General features: G+C 38.0%; 1 protein-coding gene across 5 annotated transcripts in view; it reads left to right on the forward strand.

The window, feature by feature from the left end:
- Positions 1 to 629: 629 nt before the first annotated feature.
- The window catches only part of LOC124859417 (semaphorin-4G-like), a 44,830-nt gene continuing 24,737 nt past the window's right edge, over positions 630 to 20,722 (forward strand). For 2 of the 5 annotated variants that reach the window (XM_047352193.1, XM_047352197.1), the window contains exons 1-2: positions 630 to 941; positions 8,183 to 8,460. In XM_047352193.1, coding sequence (XP_047208149.1) covers positions 8,331 to 8,460 — 130 coding nt within the window. In that variant the 5' untranslated portion in view covers positions 630 to 941; positions 8,183 to 8,330. The remainder of the gene's footprint in view (positions 942 to 8,182; positions 8,461 to 20,722) is intronic. The other 3 variants (XM_047352194.1, XM_047352196.1, XM_047352195.1) reach the window with 3 other exon arrangements.

The following is a 20,722-nucleotide window of genomic DNA, read 5'->3' on the forward strand; positions in this document are numbered from 1 at the left end:
GGTTTGGTCTGCCTCCCACACCTTTATCTGACCACCACTATGAACATTTCTGGAGGTTTCTAGGATTTCTAGTTTAAACTCTGAAATACTAAGATTAAGTCTGAGCCACACTGAACAAAGATTCTCTAAAACTCACTTGGACGTTTATAAAACTTTGATTGTGTTTGTGAAAATACAAAAATAGGATTTTTGTGGGGCTTTTTGTCCATTAGGCTCACCTTAGGTAGAGACGAGAAAGACATTTACATGATATGGACTAGTCTAACTCAATAATTCCACACTGATTAGATATACTTGTAAACACCATTTGTGATCTCTGAATTCTTTACTAAACTAATGTTTAAGTATTCTTTGCCATGTCAGAAACAGCATCTATCTCATGAATTCAGAAAGAGGAGCAATTTATGCAAGGACCGTCGACAAGGTAGATCGGAATATTAAGTAAAACATAATACTACTACTACTAGTAGGTGAATATTATTATTTATAGTGCCTGAACATTTACAGCCAGTTTAATACAGTGCCAAATATCCAAGACTCCTAAATGTATGAATCTATGTAATTCCCAAAGTGGACGCTAGGGGCCAGTGTGTCACCATTGACAGGGACAAGCTGATCGCTTCCACCTTCATCACCTTTACCGCAACTCCCTGCGCTTCCTGGACCTGGTGTTACTACCTTGGAAACTAGAGTAGTAACCTATGAGGTTTCCATGATCACATAACATTTCACTGTGGAGATCGGGAGAAATAAAAGGGCTGCAGAGGTTGATGGAAAGAAAGTGAGAAGAGGGCGGGCCACTTGATGACGGTACCCGAGCGAAGGAGCTGCTTTGGATCCGCCAGTCGGTGTTTGAGAGTGAGCGGCTAAAGTCCACTTGGATTATGACAAGCTGGAAACGGAGTTATCTTTTTTCTTGAGGAATTAGGACACGAATTCAGGTGAGATACCGGGAATATTACGCGACAATTCTCCCTTTGCGGGATTTGTGTGCTGTATTGTACTTTAAATTGTTAATCTGATTATTTACCCAAAAATCGTCGGATTCTAAACACTTATTCTCATAGATTTGACAAACAACGTATATTCTCCTAAAAACGACGTGGAATAAGTATGTTATCCTAAGGAATATTAAACTGATATAATGATAAACCTCACTAAGCTTATTAAACTGCCCTCAGTGAGTGAAATTGCTTGTCTTAAAGGTGAAAACGCTCAATGAGCCACTGTGGCTCTGCGGTATTAAGCAATCTAGAGTTTTCAGGAGTGAGTTTTACTCCTTTTACATTTCAACAGAGACGTAAATCAGACCTGTTTTCTATACAGGAATCACACGAGAACAAGACAGCTGAGAGCATGCTCTGAAAACACACAAGGGGCTGAAGCAGCAGCATAGATCTTATAGTGTGGCCCCCATCATCTTTGTTATCTAGATGTTGCTTCGGACTCTTACAGAAAGTCTTTGATTTGTTGTCAAAGTTCAGAGTGAGTCAATAGCCTGCATTAGCATCTTATTAGGAGTCCAAAGGGGCAATTATGGTAATTGACGAAAACAGGAAGCCTAAAACAAAATCTAGTTTCAAATAGGAGTTAGTCATCTGGCTGCATGTCCACATGCAAACATGGTACAGCATAGTCAAAGCAAGGGCTGGTTTGAGATTAATCTTGTGATAAGATTAGGTAAAAATATCATGATTTCAGGGTATTTACAAAATGTAAAAAAAAAAAAAAAACACACACACCCATATATATATATATATATATATATATATATATATATATATATATATATATATATATACATATATATATATATATATGTGTGTATATAAAACATGATAAAAAAATTTATGGATAACCTACTCATACTCCAACGTAATGACTTTTACAGTATTAATAATGATATTTAAAGCATTTGTTAGCATTATTTTTTATTGTTGATACATAGACATAGGCACAGGCAACATTTAGAATAAACACCTGCTAAATTTACCTGTGCTTTTTACAATATTACAATATTATGCCTTTTGGTTTTTCTGCTCTTCATGGCTGTTATTAGCTGGTTAATTAGTCAAGCTATCTGTTTAACTAGCGAGCCTATTGTTGTCTGCTTAACAGACATGCTGCTACACCTTGCTAAATAATTTGTAAACAATTTTTTGATATGTAATGAAACTAACTGATTTTAAACCCCTTTGCCATTTTGTACTTTTGCAGATTTCAATACAATTCAAAATTCAATTTAAAGATACTTTATTGATCCCCGAGAGGAAATTAGAATTCCAGTACAACCCATCCAAACATATATCATGACACAAGACAAGGGGGGACGGGTCACCGAGGCTTTGCTGCCCACTCACAGGCGCTGCCCTTGCTAGATGAGAAAAGAGGCCACATTAGGTAAATAGAGGGAAAAAAATCATATTTCACACTTTATCCTTAGCAGGATACAGTTTGAGATTGCAAAAAACCTCAGCACAAAGAAGCAACAAGTTGACAAAACAACATCATGCCGGGAACGGTGAAGGTGGTGTAGAGGGAGCAGAGCGTCATGTTTACATAACTTCCAGGAGAAGTTGAAGATAGCCAGCCATCAAGGCCATGCAGGGGAGCCAGATTCAGAAAAATGAGAGTCTCGCTGGTGCTTCTCAAAGGCGAATCCAAACAGTCTTCTCGTTGAGAAAATTTGATCAATTGCATTGAGAGACCAGCTGACCAAATCCATAACTAAGAATTTGGAAGATATGCAAAAAGTGGCTCCAAAAGGAAGGCAAGACACAGAGCTGAAGCAGGGGAGATATGGGAGGGGAGCGGGAGACAGAGAAAAAGCGTCCTCCTGCACCGAGAGCAGAAAGAAAAGAACAATTTTGTCTGACCTTTTTAGTAGCCAAAGAAGCCATCTTAAAGCCTGTAAGATTCAGAGAAATGTGTTCTTTCACTCAAGGTGGCAAGAGCAAGGTTATGGTGAAAATATGTTAAGGCTCACCAGAACTGTTTGGAAGTCCGCATAGGTTCTTCAGGTCAGCTCTAAATTTCTGACCAATTGCACAATATTTGTCGGACACCTCACAAGAGACAAAGACCTGTCCAGAATATGTGTCGAGAACAAGTTGCAAGAACTCCCAATCAGAGCTGCTGAGGGAGTAAAAAATTTAATTTTGTTCTTGGAGCCTTGGGAGAGAGAGCTCTTGTATGTATTAGGCTTTATGTGGCTTTGACAATCAAATTGAATAGTCTTATGTTTAGAAATGTAAATATGTTACTCTAATAAGTAATGTATACCAGCAGGAGGTCACTTAGAGTTATTTTAATTTGATCAGGGGGTCATAATCCCATATTAACACCCAGTGGGCCCAAAACTGGGATCAGAACTCCAATTTATGGGAATAGAAAGGCAGAGAAACTCTTCAGAGAAAAAAAAATGCAATTAAATAAATGATATGTCTGATTTGAGCATCGGGCTGCAAAGTGGTGCTGTTGTTTGTACTGTTGCCTTGTAGTAAGAAGTCCCAGGGTCCTTCTGCATGGAGTTTGCGTGTTCTCGATGAGCAGATGTCTCTTCCGGTACTCCAGCTTCCTCCCACAGTCCAAAAACATTCATGTTATGTTTATCAATTTCTCTAAACTGCCCTTAGGAGGGAGAGTATGTGTGTCTCTGTGTTGCCCTGTGATAGACAAGGGGCCTGTCCAGGGTGTGCGCTGCCTCTCACCCAACGAGCGCTGGACATAAGCACCTGCAAACTTGCAAGGATAAGAGGGTAATGACCACGGATGAATGGATTTGAGCATTTTTATGGCTCTTTATCTCCGTAATTCATCAAAAATACTCAACATCCAAGAGAAATAAATTTATAAACAAGCAACTGGGTTTTAAATGGTTTATTGACTGTTGTGAAATAAAAAAAAATAAGAAGGGATGAAATGGCAACATGCGAGTGAGTACTGGGGTACAGATTAGCAAAGAGGTGAATTAACCTGGAGCCACCTGCACTGTTTTACTACTAACCTGGAACATCTTGCTGAAATATAAAAAAACACCCAAATCTGTATGTATTATTAATAGTATTTTAACAAATAAGAAGTTAGGAGCCCTCGTGTACTCCTATACTGTTTTGGCAGTTTTGTTTTTTATTATCTATCAATCATCTATAACTGTTACACCTGACTATATGATTATTATTTTCATAAAATATGCAAGTTCCTGTATGTCCTCAGAGATTTAAAGCCAGGAATTATTCTAGGTTTTCTAGTTCTTCTAATAGGTTTTAGGCTGATATCACACCTGAATCACAAAGTAGAGGTTATTCCTGTCAAATAAAACCAGAATGATCTTTACTGAACCAAATGATGGCAAACAGCAATTCAGTGGGAGATCTTTGTGGCTTCTGTGTTTTACTATCAGAATAACTCTAGTGTTAGGAATGAATGTATTCAGCACTGCGCCTGTAAAACATGTAAAGCTGCAGTATGCGAACAAATACAGTTCAGTTCTGCTGGTTTAAAAGCCATCTATCTGTGGGTTGAAGAACAGCTCAATGGCTGTAACTGTAATCTTTTCTTTGCTTCCAAGCAAGCTGAAAACTTTAGCTTTTTATTTCGATAAGTGGTGTCGGTTAATGGAACTGTCACCACTGTGCTCCACTGTTCAGGTCCATGGACACTTGATGACTGTTTGATGAAATCATTTCTGTGAGTGAATGTTTCGCTTGCCAGCACTGAGATCAGCAGGTAGGCGGATTAGAAAGGTCAGGTTGTGAGTGTTCTGATTTCCCCTGGGCTTGATTCATTTTATTCCCAACACCTGGCTTCCACTTCTCTTACATTTTTGACGTATTGCTCAGTGGGCAATTTGCAATTGAAGGTTTCCTGGTTTCTTGAGTTTCAGTTCACAAAGATGGAGTCAGGTATGTTTGATGTTAGAGAAGAGAGTGTTGGGAATGTGGTGATTACTCTCTGCGACTCTCTGTCCCATTTTCTGTTTCCAGTTATATTCACGTCTCATTTGCCCTTACCAGGACCACTATGGGCTCCTGAATGCCTGAACCATTTTAGACCTAAAGAATCTGTTTGAGTTCATTAGTCTAATGAAAGTTCCCCTAAACGGGAACTTTAGGGGTACTTTTCACAGCTGGAGTAACTGGTACTGGCAGAAACTCATAAAAAGCAGCCATTCTTTGGTTGATCGAGTTTTTCACTTCCAAACACTTAAGAGGAGCATAAGAAATCTAAAAGTCACATTCTAAGTCATCAACTACAATTTAATTTCCTGTTGGTTGTAAAAAAGTATCCCTCTGCAGAGAGTGATAAGCCTTCACTATAAAGCCTCAGTTGATTTTACTTTTATCTCAGACTTTCAGTGTTTATTACGCTTCCTTTCTTGGGTGACGTTGTAAAGTAAGACATCTAAAACGTAAGAGGCAGCTGGCGGAAATGAATCTTTGTAATGCAGTTTGTCAAAGCAACTGATCTTTTCATTACTTTAGATGTTTTAGATGTGGTGTTTGCTTTCTTTGCAAATACACCACAAGCACAAAGTGGAATGTTAGCTAGATACCAAAACAACAAAATCCCGACATGTTAAAGCAGGGGCCGAATGTTTTCTCTCGCAAAACAATAGATTTCCTATTTTATTATTATTGTTTTTTTTTTTTTTTTTTGTTCCCTTTTAAGTTCCTTTGGTCGCTGGTTTCACACAATACATTTTCAAAACAATACGGAATAAATGCATTACATTGCAATCGCAAAGGACTGCTTTGATATCTGCTAGGATATAATATTTAAAGTTCTGTGCATCAACACTCTGCAAGCCCAGAACGTATTGGCCAGTTGGATGTTCTCTAACTGTCTCTGGTACCAACATCAGATGTTTTTTGTGGACAAGATGCCTAAGCTCCCAGAAAATGATGGGACACTATTGATAAAAAAAAGAAAGAAACCAATCAGCAAAATGTGATTTAATCATAGTTTAATATCACAGTAATCAGCAGTAGTATCACAACTAATTGCTTTCCTGATATCATGCAGCCCTAATTGCGACTTTCTTACCAGATCAAAATGTTGAGTATAGTTATGGGTTGGTTTGAGATTCTTACAGTATAGAAATATTTAGTATAAATACTGCGGTTTCAAAGTATCTTGGTATTTAATCAAACATTTCAAACATATAAATATAGATAACATGGTGTGATTGCTTTTATTTAAAATGGAAAAGCAACTGTAATTTCTATTGCTGCACCAAAACATAATAATTATTACAGGTTGAATGTCTCTACTTTATGTTTTTTGATACATATCGTTAAGCTATAATTTAAAATAAAATCTACAAATTTTAGTTTAGTCAGACAACTCTTGTGTAAATGTTTAAATACATTTTTAATTTGTTTCGTAATAAATGGGAGTTTGGCATCCAAGCTCAAACACCTGAACATGTCTTCTGTATGTCAGGAGGTCAGGGTCTCTGACCTCGGAGCCTAAAGGAGGTGATGGGTTGGTGGAGTGGCTAAACAGAACCAAGCAGAAACGGGGAACAGCAGCAGGTTTTGCAGCTTAACTAGACTGCTGTAACTAGTAGGGTATAGTTTTACAGAGATGCCCCCGTAGGTTACCAGGTGCCGTTTTAAAATGGTGTTACCTTATTAAGCCTGATGGGTGCCTCTCCATCAGTTTCCAAGCCAAGTCTGCCTGTGTCTTTCACAACCAGAAGTATTTCCAAGGAGCTAAATTTGTCTTTTTTTATAAGCTGGGGTACAGTGTAGGTGCCCCCTTTTCAGACAACTAACCAACAGAGTGCAGCAACATTTTACTCTATGAAATATGATCACTCTAACACTTTCTTTTTCTCTCTCTCAGAAAATTATGACAGAAAACTTTAGCATAACTTACCGTGTCTTGTTGAGTGTAAAATATTAAGTTCGCTGAGATTTTTTTCAAACCTAAATACTTCTTGTTGATATAAGAGGGCTTCAAACTAACCCTAACCCTCAGTTAACAGATGGAAATTGTGTAAAATGATTTAGAGATATTAAATGAATTGTTATGCAATTGAACTCCCTTATAATTTGGATTGTCTTTGTGACTTTACTTGATTAGGCCTGTGATTATGTAATTGTAACCCAAACACAAATTCTGACGGAGCCCGTCTTTTCTGTCTGTGACAGTATGTATGCCATAAAAATGAAACACAGGCTTCAGATTCTCTGTATTGCTGTCACCATCACAGATATAGCGCATTGCTCTTGCTGCTGCATTATGCAACGTTAAAGCCAGTTGTCATGGTCTTAACCTTGGAGAACAACACAGAGACTCTCTGTAAAGGTACAGCCTCTTCCTCTACTGCCAATAGCCTCACTTTTCAACCTGTTATTTTTTTCTTCAAAAGATGTGTGCAATGGTCACAATCAAATCTGTGAGGTTTTAAGCAATGGCTCTGGGCTCTCAGCTCGAAGAACTGAGGCTTGATTTGTTTGATGGAAAGTGCTAAAGAGTGGCTGTTTACATTAGGACCTGGGAGCAGTTAGTGTGTGTGTGTGCTTAAAAGAGAGACGGTAAATGAATGAGATTACCATTACTGCATACAAGACTGGACAAGGCTTGCGCTGCTCCACAGAGTGTGTGTGTCAGTGTTTTACCTCAGTTTGTCTGTGAGGCCGCTGGTGCATGAGATACACACAAACAATTCATCCCTTTCCTTCTTTCTCCATCACTGAAGAGGGTCTTACTCGGCAGGAGCAACATTGGCATTCACGTCACAGCATACATACACGCACACAAACACACACAATTCGTAGAGATTATCATATTTCAACATCCATCCAGTCGTGGGATCAGCTCCTGTCAGGTACGTGCACCGTTTGAACTGGTTTCACCCCATATCGATCTACATTACTCTTCTTTGCAGTTTAACCCTTAAGTTTTTGGTTGGGATGTCGGCGCATTTGTGGCTTTTTTTTTCGTTTGTTTTTTTAATTAAATCTTGAGATTGCTGCTCTCTTAATACATGCTCTGAGAGTTTGCAACACATATGGTGATTTATTGAGCAAATGCACTTTGTATTTCTTTGACATTTCTGCATGAACTAATTTATTGTGACTAAACCCTGCTGCACCCACTTTTCATCCTTTTTTGTCATTCTCAATCACAGACTGTTAACTCTTTGGGATTTGTGTGTGTTTTACTATTTCAGGCTTCTTCCCTCTTCTCTTCATCACATTGAAAGACTCCAACACTAAAAGTAGTGAGTAGCAGCACATCAGTGTTTGTCTGAGGAGGTCTTTGTTCACTCATGCACCCTGTTAGAGGACAGTTTCTACCCTAAGGGACGCCCGGCGGAGATGCAGGGAGCTAACTCTGTGGCAGCGATGCTCCTGTTGCTGACTTTCTTGTGTGCAGTGGCGGCTGGCTTCCCATTCAGAATGCCTCTGGACCTGGACGTGACTCCACGTCTCACTGTGCTGAGCAGCGGTAAGGATGTCTATTTAGATTTTATTTATGCCTTTGACAATCTGAAAATAATCTCCACTCGCTTCAGATCTACAAGAAAGTTTGGGAACATCGTATATTTAGTATTGGTTATTCCATCTTTCAAGATGTATCATAGCTTGCAATCTGGCTTGGACAAGTGTGAGATTTTCCCTGTATTATAACCAGGATCAAAAACACCAGCGACAAGTATAAACACAAGATTTTAAGCAATAATAGATAACATGATCTATTTATCTAAAGCAGAAGAGCAGCAGCTACTGCCATTGCTGCTAAAAAAATACAATTTAGAAATAATTGGTGTTAACGTAACATATGCAATCCGTTACATTTATGCATTGTTAGTAGGTATGGACCAGTTACTGTTATCAAGGTGGGCCGAGGTTTTAAAAATGTATGGTTTCAAATCCATAAAAATGTTTCATTTTAGGTTCAAAGTCATTCTTTATTAGAGGACAAGGAAAGTGCCAGAGCGAGGTGCATTTTCTCTGGCTGTCTGGATCATAGAGTAAAACAGTGCTGCCTTTACCCACCTGTTGCTGCACACCACAGGTCAGCTGGCATAAAAAAGGCACCTACACATTTTCCTCACTTACAAAAAAGAAAAAAAGGATCTGCAGATACCTTTGGGTGCAGTCTGAGCCTACGACAATAAGGGAGCACCACCTATCACTCTTATTCAGATTATGTTGTGTTAAAGCTATAGTTGGCAAGCTACAAATAGCATGGCTGTTAAACAGCTGACTGCAGGCTCTGCCTTAGCTGATAGCCCTACTAATTAAACAGCTAATGTCACTTTGTTATATTTGTTTAACTTATTTTAATTATAAAATGCAGAATAGCCAATAAGTAAATTCCTGTGCAATAAGAACTTAAAAACAACCAATTATGGTAGCTGGTGTTTATTCTACACTTTTACTTAAGTCTATGTATCAGATTCAAAATTAAATTAATGGTTTGATAAAATTAATAAAATATTTACAAAATAAAGTATTATTATTAATATAAATATATTATTTTAGCAGTAGTAAAAGAAGAGGAGAAATAATTGCTTTTCTGCTTTAAATAAAATAAAATTCTCGTATTAGACATATGTTTTTAAATTTTTGGGTAAAGACTGTCATCCGTGTGGTATTTTTACTCAAGGTTATCATATCTGGAGAATCTTATTAAGCCCCATGCCCAACTGTTATCTTGATTTATAGAGAGACTCAAATGGAGAGTGAGGGGACACAGGTGCGTTTATAGTCAGCTATTTTTTAATGTTCTCATTTTCCTGTTTAATTGATGTAGCAATTTGCGTGAACTTAAATTTTGCAATATTGCTATTAGGGTTAATATGTTTTTTCTGTTGAAGTAAAACCAGCACAATTTAAAATTATAATTAAAAGCTTAATTACATTTAATCAACTTAAATTTTTTTAATGAAAGGTTTGTTAAGATTGAGTTGTAAACTTATTAATCTAAATTGCTATAAATAATTTATTTCTGTGAATTCTACTCACAAAATCTATGTAAATTATTACCTTGATTTGTTTAAGATACAACATCTAAAACTATGCAAGTTAGAATGAATACAGCAAACAATTTCACTTTTCCAGGCAGTAATTTCCACATGCTTGTTTTCAATATAATTCAAAACGTCTTGTCAGTTTTCTCACTTTGTATTCTTTGCTTTTCATTTTGACTCATACTAACATGTTTAACAGAACTGGTGCCCAAGTCCAGTCTTGGAAAGTTACTATCTGCAACTTTCCCTTCTCCAGCACACCAGAATCAGATGAACGGCTCGTTAGCAGGCCTCTGCAGAGCTGAATGACTGAATGCTGATGAGGCAATTTAATCATTAGATTCAGGTGTGTTGGAGCAGGGACGCATCTAAATGTAGCAGGAAAGTAGCTCTCTAGGACTGGACTTGGGCACCAATTCTTAACTGTTAAACATGTTAGTAGGAATCAAAATGAAAAGCAAAGTACTTTTATTTTTTTAAATGTTGCCATTTTTACATGCAATTTTATCAGGTTATTGTCTGTAATAGTTTCACTGAGGACAATACTATTAAAATAGAAACAAGATTGTGTATATATACATATTTACAAGAAACATTTTATTTTTATTTCCCTTTTTGTATATTTATATTTTAAATTTCTTCTTTGAGCGCAAAGTGGAACCGAAGTCAAATTCCTTGTTTATGTGCACTGACGTGGAAAATAAGGCTGATTGGGATTCAGATTATATTCAAAAGAAAAAATAGACAAGCTGGGTCAGGTAACAAGATGGGGTGGGTTCCTTTGTGTGAAATTCAGAAAAGTAGAAAGAAACTGTTTCATTTGTAATCATGATGTATCCTTAACTGACCTGAACAAAGAAATGTCCTTTTCTTGATTGAAAACCTGCCTCTTTCCTGTCCTTCATGTACCTCCATTAGGAAAAAGCTAAATAAATTGAACCTGATCTTCAAAGATTCCAAATAAGGAGCGCTAAAGTGCTTGTGCAAAAAAAAATAAAATAAATTGCACGCACAATTACTGTGTGTGTTGGGGGTGACCTTCAAAGATTGTGTGCACAATGGATAACAGGTGCAAAAGAGGTAAAGACCGCCCTATTTAAATGAGAATTTTGTGTTTGTCGTAAAAACATTTGAAAAGATGAAATAACAAAAACTGAAGGTAAAAGATTAAATATTAATCATTCATCGATATGACTCGCTTGATCCAATACAAACCAAGGTAGGCCCATAATAGCACGTTTATTTAATTCAACATGAATGTGCTTCGTACAGAGCCTGTGAAGGAACATTGAGGGATAAAAATAAATTTAAATCTCTCATGTGCACAAGAAAAGGGTGCACACTTTCCGAAGCGCCCAGGACAGTTTTTTTTTATAAATTTTTCCTTCGATATCCCTTTTTCTGTTCTCTGGTGGCTGTTGATGTTAAGATTTGTTTGTTTAGAAACATGCCACAGTATTTAAGTTCAATCATGGTTTTTTTGTTTTGGTTTAATTGCATAAAGATCGTATGCAGTCCAAACATGCAGCAGACAACCATAATCTGTACCACCTCTTCTAGCCAATATAGAAGCGTTCCTCAGTGCATACAGACATAACGGTGTTGTCAAATGAGGTGACACTTTTGCTCGCCAGTTAGCACCTGCCTTTCGAAGGTGCTAAATATAGATGCAAAAACTGCACCCACAATCTGTTTCAGGTTTCATAAATTGCGTTGTGGGTAGTAAAATATTGCGTTTGCATATCCTCCTCCCAGAAATTTGCACGTTCTGGTGATCAGCATATGTTTTGCATATTCATGAAGGCAAAAATGTTCAAAAGTTTGCGCCCACTGTTTTGCTCATTTTCCACGTGCAATTCAGTTTGCACCAGGCTTGTAGATCACCTTTGCGCACGCAACGCAGTTTGCACATGTTTTTATACACGCAAATCTTTGGAAGATCAGGCCCTGAATAAAATAAATACAGCATTTGTTCTTGTCTGTAACGCAAAAAATGTGATAAAGCAGCTAACAGAAACAACTAACTAAATGGATTAGCTTGTGTTTAACTAGCTAACAGTGTAGCTAATGTGCTACTTTACAGTTAGTATTTTTAAATAACTTTGTGTTTTATTTTTATATAATAAATATTTTCCTGGTCTCTGATACAACTAATAGATTTGTTAGCTTTTTGTGTCTGCCAATATGCGCATAAGTTCAACAAATTAATCTCCTGTTAACTGAAAGCAAAGCTGTTAGTTTAAAATCTGCATATTTTAAGTCAAAACACTATTTAGACTGACCTCTGAACAATGTTTTCATGCATCAAGCTTTCTATTTTTTTCTTGAATTTAATCACAGTGATGGGAGGTGTTGCAACATAGTTTCCACAACATGACTGTCTGTGTTTTTTCCAAAAAGTCCTTTTTGTCCTTTTTGTGAGAATACTGGTGTCCAGCAACAAGTGGGGGAGGAGATGTGATGTGACGCTGTGTGCTCCATATAGCTAGAGAAAACTCACTCTAGTAGTGTGACGGGCAACTCATTAAAATAACTTTAAATCATAGGAATAAATATACTGTAATAAATACATTTAAAACTTTATTGTTACCTACTTGTAAAGTTTTTCCTGCAGCTAAGAATCGTTCATGTTTCTGGTCATTTCAAACATTCTTCTTATTGAAAATTGTACTTCTACATGATTCTTGTGCTGTCTTACATGCTTTGCATTTTTAAAGCCTCACTACAGATTCTGAACTACAAGGTCAGAGGATTCACTGTAAAATATTAAAGCTGCATTATATTTACTGTTTTATACTCTGGATTTCAAGATAGTATTGGGATCCGTTTGTTTTACACCAAACACTGTTTAAACAGAGAGAAGTTATGTTTTGCAATTAACATTTGCTGCCATTTAATTCTTCCTACTTTTAAATTAGATTTTAGCACATCTTGAAATTGTATTTTAACTAGATTTCCTCATGCAATGGAATTGTTTAGATTTTTTATCTGCAATGTTTTAATGCAGAATTTTGTGGCCAGAATGGAGAAAATATTTGCAGCTTTTCAGATTTGCAGAGCCTCACAGAGTCTCCTGGTTATGCCCAAACCTTTAAATCTGTCGATGAGGGGAGTTTGTTTGCCAATTATACAGGTCCTTCTCAAAATATTATATTGTGATAAAGTTCATTATTTTCCATAATGTCATGATGAAAATGTAACATTCATATATTTTAGATTCATTGCACACTAACTGAAATATTTCAGGTCTTTTATTGTCTTAATACGGATGATTGTGGCATACAGCTCATGAAAACCCAAAATTCCTATCTCACAAAATTAGCATATTTCATCTGACCAATAAAAGAAAAGTGTTTTTAATACAAAAAACGTCAACCTTCAAATAATCATGTACAGTTATGCACTCAATACTTGGTCGGGAATCCTTTGGCAGAAATGACTGCTTCAATGCGGCGTGGCATGGAGGCAATCAACCTGTGGCACTGCTGAGGTCTTATGGAGGCCCAGGATGCTTCGATAGCGGCCTTTAGCTCATCCAGAGTGTTGGGTCTTGAGTCTCTCGACGTTCTCTTCACAATATCCCACAGATTCTCTATGGGGTTCAGGTCAGGAGAGTTGGCAGGCCAATTGAGCACAGTGATACCATGGTCAGTAAACCATTTACCAGTGGTTTTGGCACTGTGAGCAGGTGCCAGGTCGTGCTGAAAAATGAAATCTTCATCTCCATAAAGTTTTTCAGCAGATGGAAGCATGAAGTGGTCCAAAATCTCCTGATAGCTAGCTGCATTGACCCTGCCCTTGATAAAACACAGTGGACCAACACCAGCAGCTGACACGGCACCCCAGACCATCACTGACTGTGGGTACTTGACACTGGACTTCTGGCATTTTGGCATTTCCTTCTCCCCAGTCTTCCTCCAGACTCTGGCACCTTGATTTCTGAATGACATGCAGAATTTGTTTTCATCAAAAAAAAATACTTTGGACCACTGAGCAACAGTCCAGTGCTGCTTCTCTGTAGCCCAGGTCAGGCGCTTCTCCAGCTGTTTCTTGTTCAAAAGTGGCTTGACCTGGGGAATGCAGCACCTGTAGCCCATTTCCTGCACACGCCTGTGCACGGTGGCTCTGGATGTTTCTACTCCAGACTCAGTCCACTGCTTCCGCAGGTCCCCCAAGGTCTGGAATCGGCCCTTCTCCACAATCTTCCTCAGGGTCCGGTCACCTCTTCTCGTTGTGCAGCGTTTTCTGCCACACTTTTTCCTTCCCACAGACTTCCCACTGAGGTGCCTTGATACAGCACTCTGGGAACAGCCTATTCGTTCAGAAATTTATTTCTGTGTCTTACCCTCTTGCTTGAGGGTGTCAATAGTGGCCTTCTGGACAGCAGTCAGGTCGGCAGTCTTACCCATGATTGGAGTTTTGAGTGATGAACCAGGCTGGGAGTTTTAAAGGCCTCAGGAATCTTTTGCAGGTGTTTAGAGTTAACTCGTTGATTCAGATGATTAGGTTCATAGCTCGTTTAGAGACCCTTTTAATGATATGCTAATTTTGTGAGATAGGAATTTTGGGTTTTCATGAGCTGTATGCCAAAATCATCTGTATTAAGACAATAAAAGACCTGAAATATTTCAGTTAGTGTGCAATGAATCTAAAATATATGAATGTTAAATTTTCATCATTACATTATGGAAAATAATGAACTTTATCACAATATGCTAATATTTTGAGAAGGACCTGTATACTCCCCCAATGACTTTTCTGCAAAGGTTTTCTTCTTCTAGACCTCAAATCCACCTACAACATTCATATTAGCTATATATTTTTAAAAAATACAACCTAATCAAAACTCTAATTTAACTTTTATAATTCTATGCTGTTGCTGAGGGAATCTAATGTTCATCGATTATTAATGTCAGTCAGTCAGTCATTTTCTACCTCTTATTCCATAGTGGGTCGCGGGGGAGCTGGTGCCTATATCCAGCAGTCTATGGGCGGGAGGCGGGGTACACCCTGGACAGATTGCCAGTCCATCACAGGGCAACACACCAACAACCATACACATTCATACACCTAAGGGTGACCAACACCTAATAGTGACCAACTAACCTAACAGGCATGTCTTTGGACTGTGGGAGGAAGCCGGAGTACCCGGTGAGAACCCACGCATGCATGGGGAGAACATGCAAACTCCATGCAGAAAGACCCTCGGGGGTATATCTGAGAGCTTTAATTTCTTTAGCTGCTGTAATTTTTGTAGTGTGTTTCTTTCTTTTTTCCCACTCTAAAAAATGTCAGGCTCATTTAAATTTAAAACAAACTTTATACCAAACGGAGCTCAATTAATCATTTAATTATTCAAAGCGGCTGAGGTTTTGACCTTGCATCCTTAAAGATTTTTTTGTCACTTCCTTCCTTCACACCTTTAAAACGGCTCCATTCTTACTTTTTCCTTCCTTTAATCCTCTCAGTCATACACTCTTGTGAATTCTCATTGTATCTTCTTCTTTAACAGTGATACTTTTAAATTTTTTTTTATTTTTGCTGAGGTGTGATTATTATTCACTTACCTTGTGAGCAATGGCATGTAGCCTGAGGTGCAGTAGAGACAGGCAAACGTGTGAATTGCTTTTACTTGGATCCCTGCAGAGACTCCGAGGAGTCTGACATCGCCGAGGGTAGTTGAGAATCACCGTAACCATGACAACTGTTGTGGTGTGGTGCAAGGCAGCCGTATACAATTTTACCTTGAGGACATGTGTAAGGACGTGTGAATCGTTTTATTTGTTGATATGTAAGTGTGTAATAGACATTTTCTCAGCTTAACATCAGATAGAGATCTGCTTTCAGAATATCTGTTCCTTCTTCCTTCTAAGCAATTTTCTTTCTTTGAATATATCCTATTACTCCTCTTTATTTAAAGCCCTTTTGATAACTATTTTTAGCACATATTTATAATTTGTTCGTATTAGACAAGTCCCCTTATACAACTTTCTTCTTTTTGCTTGCTGCTTGATCCATTACCCTTGTCTATCTCTCTAACCCAGCATACATTTCCTTTTCTGCATTTCCCCCCCTTAGTTATTGATGCTTGTTCTTGTTTCTCTTTACTCTGTTGTAAACCTGATACTGTGCTTCAAAAAGCATTTATATCCCTCTAACCTTTTTACATTTTATGACATCCAAACCACAAATTTGAGTGTGTTTCATTAGGATCCTATGTAGCAGATCAGTACAAAGCAAAGAACTCCAGTAGACATTTGCTGTAGAAGATTATACTCAGTTGAGACTGTTTAACACCATGTGTAGCAGAAAACTGGCAGTACACGGAACCCTGAACATGCTATCCCCGTGGTGAAACATGGTTGTGGCAGTATTATGCTGTGGGGATGCTGTTCCTTAGCAGGGGGAGGGAAGGTGGTCAAGGTTGATGCAAAGAAGGAAATAGAACGGCCCAATCAAGTCCAGTTGGGAATAGGTGACAAGACTTGAAAATTGTTGTTCGCAGTCTCTACATCTAAAAAACTGGAGGAGACAGACCCTAAAAGACTTGTAGCTATAATTAGAGTGAAAGGTGATTCTACTAAGTATTAACTCAGGCTGGCTAAATACAAATGCACTATGCATTTCAAATGTACCATTTCCCTTCTACTTGACAGTTATAACTATTTTGTATCTACTACATCAAATCCAAAGAAACAGAGGGCAGTGTTATAATGTGACAAAAAAATTCAACTGGTATGAATACATTGGTAAGGCTCTTTACTAAAACTATTTTTAGTTCTCTCTTTCTGATGAGAAGTTTTTAATGTGCATATCCCTTCAACATCCGTTTTTCTCTGCAATCTAAAAAATAAGGCCTCCAAACCTGAGTGGGTAAACTAAGTACTCATTCATGCAGAAAGTGCAACTTTGCTATTTTCTTAAAAAAAAAAAAAGTCATGTTAGGGCAGAGTGCTTTTGGATTATCCAAGAAAATTCACTTACCAATTTTTGGTGAGAAAACTTCTAAGAACATTGCTGTTACCAACCCTAATTAAAACCAGTCAGGTTTTTTGAGTATTTGCCTCACGAATTCCTGTAAACATCAGAAAAGTGAGCAGTAAACACGTCTGATGGCAGAGCCTGAGCTTGTGCGTCGTGCTGTCATGTCACAGTCCAATCCCTTGAAGTTCAATGAGCGTGTGTGCATGCCTTGTCGTTGTGTGTGTGTGTGTGTGTCTGTTCCTGAACACGGTGTACTGTGCTGATCAGCTCAGGTCCCTGAAAGTGTTTGCTCAGTAAATAACATCATCTGGGCTTCTCTTTGTGACGGCTTCAAACCTTTTTTGTTTCACAACCTGACTAAGACAGCCGTTTCTTTAATGATCTTTTAAACCATTGGCTAAAAATTAGGTTTAAAGACTAAATATTGTAAAGAAGTCCTGATAAATCTCTCTGCTGTGCCATGCTCCCAGTGAGGATGTTTTAAGTTACCTCACTCCTGCTGTCCACCCCTCACTTACACACAACATGTAATGTGTCCTAATGTATGGATTGCAGAGAGTATATAGTAGGCTTTGTCTCAGCTATAAGGCATTGTCTTCACCTATAATGAGACTCTCATACTGTGTAGGAGAGGTTCTTGTTCTGAAAACCCCCAGAGAGCAAGAATCCTTCTTGTTTCTGGTGAGAATAAAGGATAAAAGTAGACACCTGAAGACCCGGGAGCAGCTCGGTTTAGGAAATGACTTCTGCTCAGCTGAACAGAGAGCATTGTGTTTCAGAGCAGCTGATAGGAATCTTAATGACAGCTTCTCTGATAAGCATGCAATATTCAGAGGGAAGTAATGTGGCTGGGGCCAGCGGATTCATGACATATTTCTTTTTGGCTACATTGCTCTCTGACAGGCATGGAAAGTAGATTGTTTTTGCATTTATATCGCTTAATTGCTGCCAAAATTCAACCACACCTGATCGTAGGAGCTGCTTAGCATCAGTCTCTGCAGGTATTTTAATTAAACATTAACTTAGTTGTAAATCACAAGCTTTTTCACATATTGCTTTGGCTCTAACAGACTCAGAGATGTCTGTGTGTATTGACACTGGTGTCATGTTTACTCAAGCTAAGTAGACTCTTGATTGATTGTTTAGATGTTAGATGTTTAGAACTTGCACAACTTTCTGCTGCAAGCAGAGTTTGTAACATCTGTTGTTAGTGTCTGAACACACATTGTACTGAATGTCTCCATGTGACCTCATTAGTATCTTGGACTGTCAAACAAATCCATCCCAATATAGCTTGGAAAGCCTGATGGTGACATACAGCTGAAACTCCGAATTTATATACAATGTATAAAAGTAGTACCATTTGTACCCAGTCTGTAAGTTCTTGGCTGATCTGTCTTGAGAGTTTGTGTCAATATTTCCATTTAATGTTCTTTTGCCATTTGATGTTTTTTTTTATTTTGTGGCACTAGAAGCCTTTATTTACTATTTTTACAAAGTAGACAGACAGGAAGTGGGGTGGAGAGAGGGGGAAAGACATGCAGCAGAGTTGCCTTTCAGCTCATTTCGGTACATGACTTGTTTCACTGTGGATGACGCTTTCTAATCAACTTCAGCCAGCATCATCACAAGGTCTTTTGCTTCTGTTCTGGGGTTGATACGCACATTTCAGCGTCCAGTCATCGAACCTAAATGGAATGGCTGGACGTTCCCGTTCTGTATACAATTGCACGAGTAATTATTTGAATGCAGCACCTTCAGGCATCTGGCAATTGTACCTAAATATTAACCAGATTAGGAGGTCCACATTCATCTTCCTGATATCTTGGCTGGTTTAATTATCACATAAGTGTGTTTGAGGTTCTGCCTTAAAATACATCCACAAGTGTGCTTCAATTCAGGAACGTGCAAAGCCATCCATCATCATCGGGGCTTTCACAAATCGTAACGATATAGTAATCTTGTATGTAAATTTCTGACCTGGAGGAAAATAATAAAAAAAACATCTCTCATTACATTGGCATTTAGAAAACAGAAATTATTTTGGTAATTCTAACTGACCTAAAGAAGCAAAGTTAATGTGATGTGAGATCATGTCTTTTTATGCGGTGTATTTAAATATCCGGTTTTAACTGTATACACATAATTTGAAATCTCCCATCAGAGAAACAAACAGGTGAATTTAAATTTATTTTCAGTTTTTTATATTTAAGCAAAGCTGTGTAGGATTGTTAGTAGGCATGGGCAGGTGAGTGGTATCGCTTTAAACCAAGGTTCAAAAAGTTATTGCTTCAAAACCTCTTAGATTTTCTGTCGTACTGTTTCTAGAATTTAAAATCCCTTTAATGAAATGTCTGAGAAAGTGCCAAAGTGCCTGGAGTTTTACATACAGAGTAAAACAGTTCTGTCAGTCAGTCGGCTAGCTTACTGGTGCCTTTTCCTTACTAACATAATAGGAATGTGTGAAAATGACTGAAAAATGAAAGCAGACATGGGGTTAGTGTCCGGTGTCAAGGTATACCAAGGTTTTAAAAAGTCATGGTGTCAAGATGCTTCAGTTTATGGCAGTTTAAAGTACTTTTAAAAAATTTCAGTAAAACTGTTGGAGTGTCTTTTAGCTGTTTAAAGCAGTAAGTACTCCTTCGCTTTCCTCTCCCACCTGTTGCTGCACACTGCTAGTAGCTAATATGTTTTCCGTCCCTTACAAAAAAAAAAAATTAGACTGTATTTCCATTTGCGACTGACCTGGCCTGTTATTGTGTGGAAACTGAAGGAGCGTCACCAACCAGTCTTATTAAGGCTATAGCTGAGAAGAGTATGTTTTTTTAATCTCTGCTTGCAGACGGGCTACTGTCTCATCAGATAGCCTGACTGATTAACCATCTTAAAATAGCTTGTTTTGCTTTTGTTACTCTAAAAAGAACAAAACAGTAAAAACAGATAATGTTCTGCACACCAGTCACTTATAAAATGTGACTTAAAACAGCAGGTTTTTATTCTATAGTTTTATTAAAGAATATGTATGAAAATCAAAACAACAATAAGTAATTGTTAGGTATGTTTCCAAGCTGCATTTCATGCTGTGACTGCAACCGATTAAAAGGCAGAAATGGGCAGTTAAAAAGATGCTGAGATTCGTGTTCTGAGTGATGAGGATGGTCAGGAGCAAGAAGGAATATATCTATAGGGACCGCTCAGGATGGATAGTTTGGGAACAAAAATAGCAATGTAAGATTGGGTTAGCTTGCACAGAGAGAGGGAAATACTGGGTATGTTTGCAGAAATGTGCTGGAGATTGAGTTGCCACTCAGGTAAGCTAAAGAGAGGAAGGCCAGAGGAGAGGTGAGAGAGGATATGTAGGTGTTTAGCCTGACAGAGGAAAAATGCAGAGAACAGAGGACTGAGGATGTGCAAAAGCAGAATGGATGGACTCAGATATGAACAGCTCTATATTTCCTTTGAATGCTGATGTTAAGTTGGGATTAGGGTTTCACGGATTGGATGTATAATGGAGTTAAACTCTGTCTTGAGTTTGTGTTATAAGTACAGCATCTTGGTTTATGACTAAGTTATAAATTATCTGTGTGCAAAATTATTCTGACCTTTCCAGGTTTTGATGAGTGATGGAATAATTAATTGGAAAAGATCACACCTATCAGGCATAAAAATGACAGAACAAGTGAATAAGAATTATCTCGTCATCACTGTAACTGTTTGTGGGTGGGATAAATTAGGCAGCAAGTAAACATT

This window comes from Girardinichthys multiradiatus, chromosome 22 (assembly GCF_021462225.1).
Source record: "Girardinichthys multiradiatus isolate DD_20200921_A chromosome 22, DD_fGirMul_XY1, whole genome shotgun sequence".
Lineage (NCBI taxonomy): Eukaryota > Metazoa > Chordata > Actinopteri > Cyprinodontiformes > Goodeidae > Girardinichthys > Girardinichthys multiradiatus.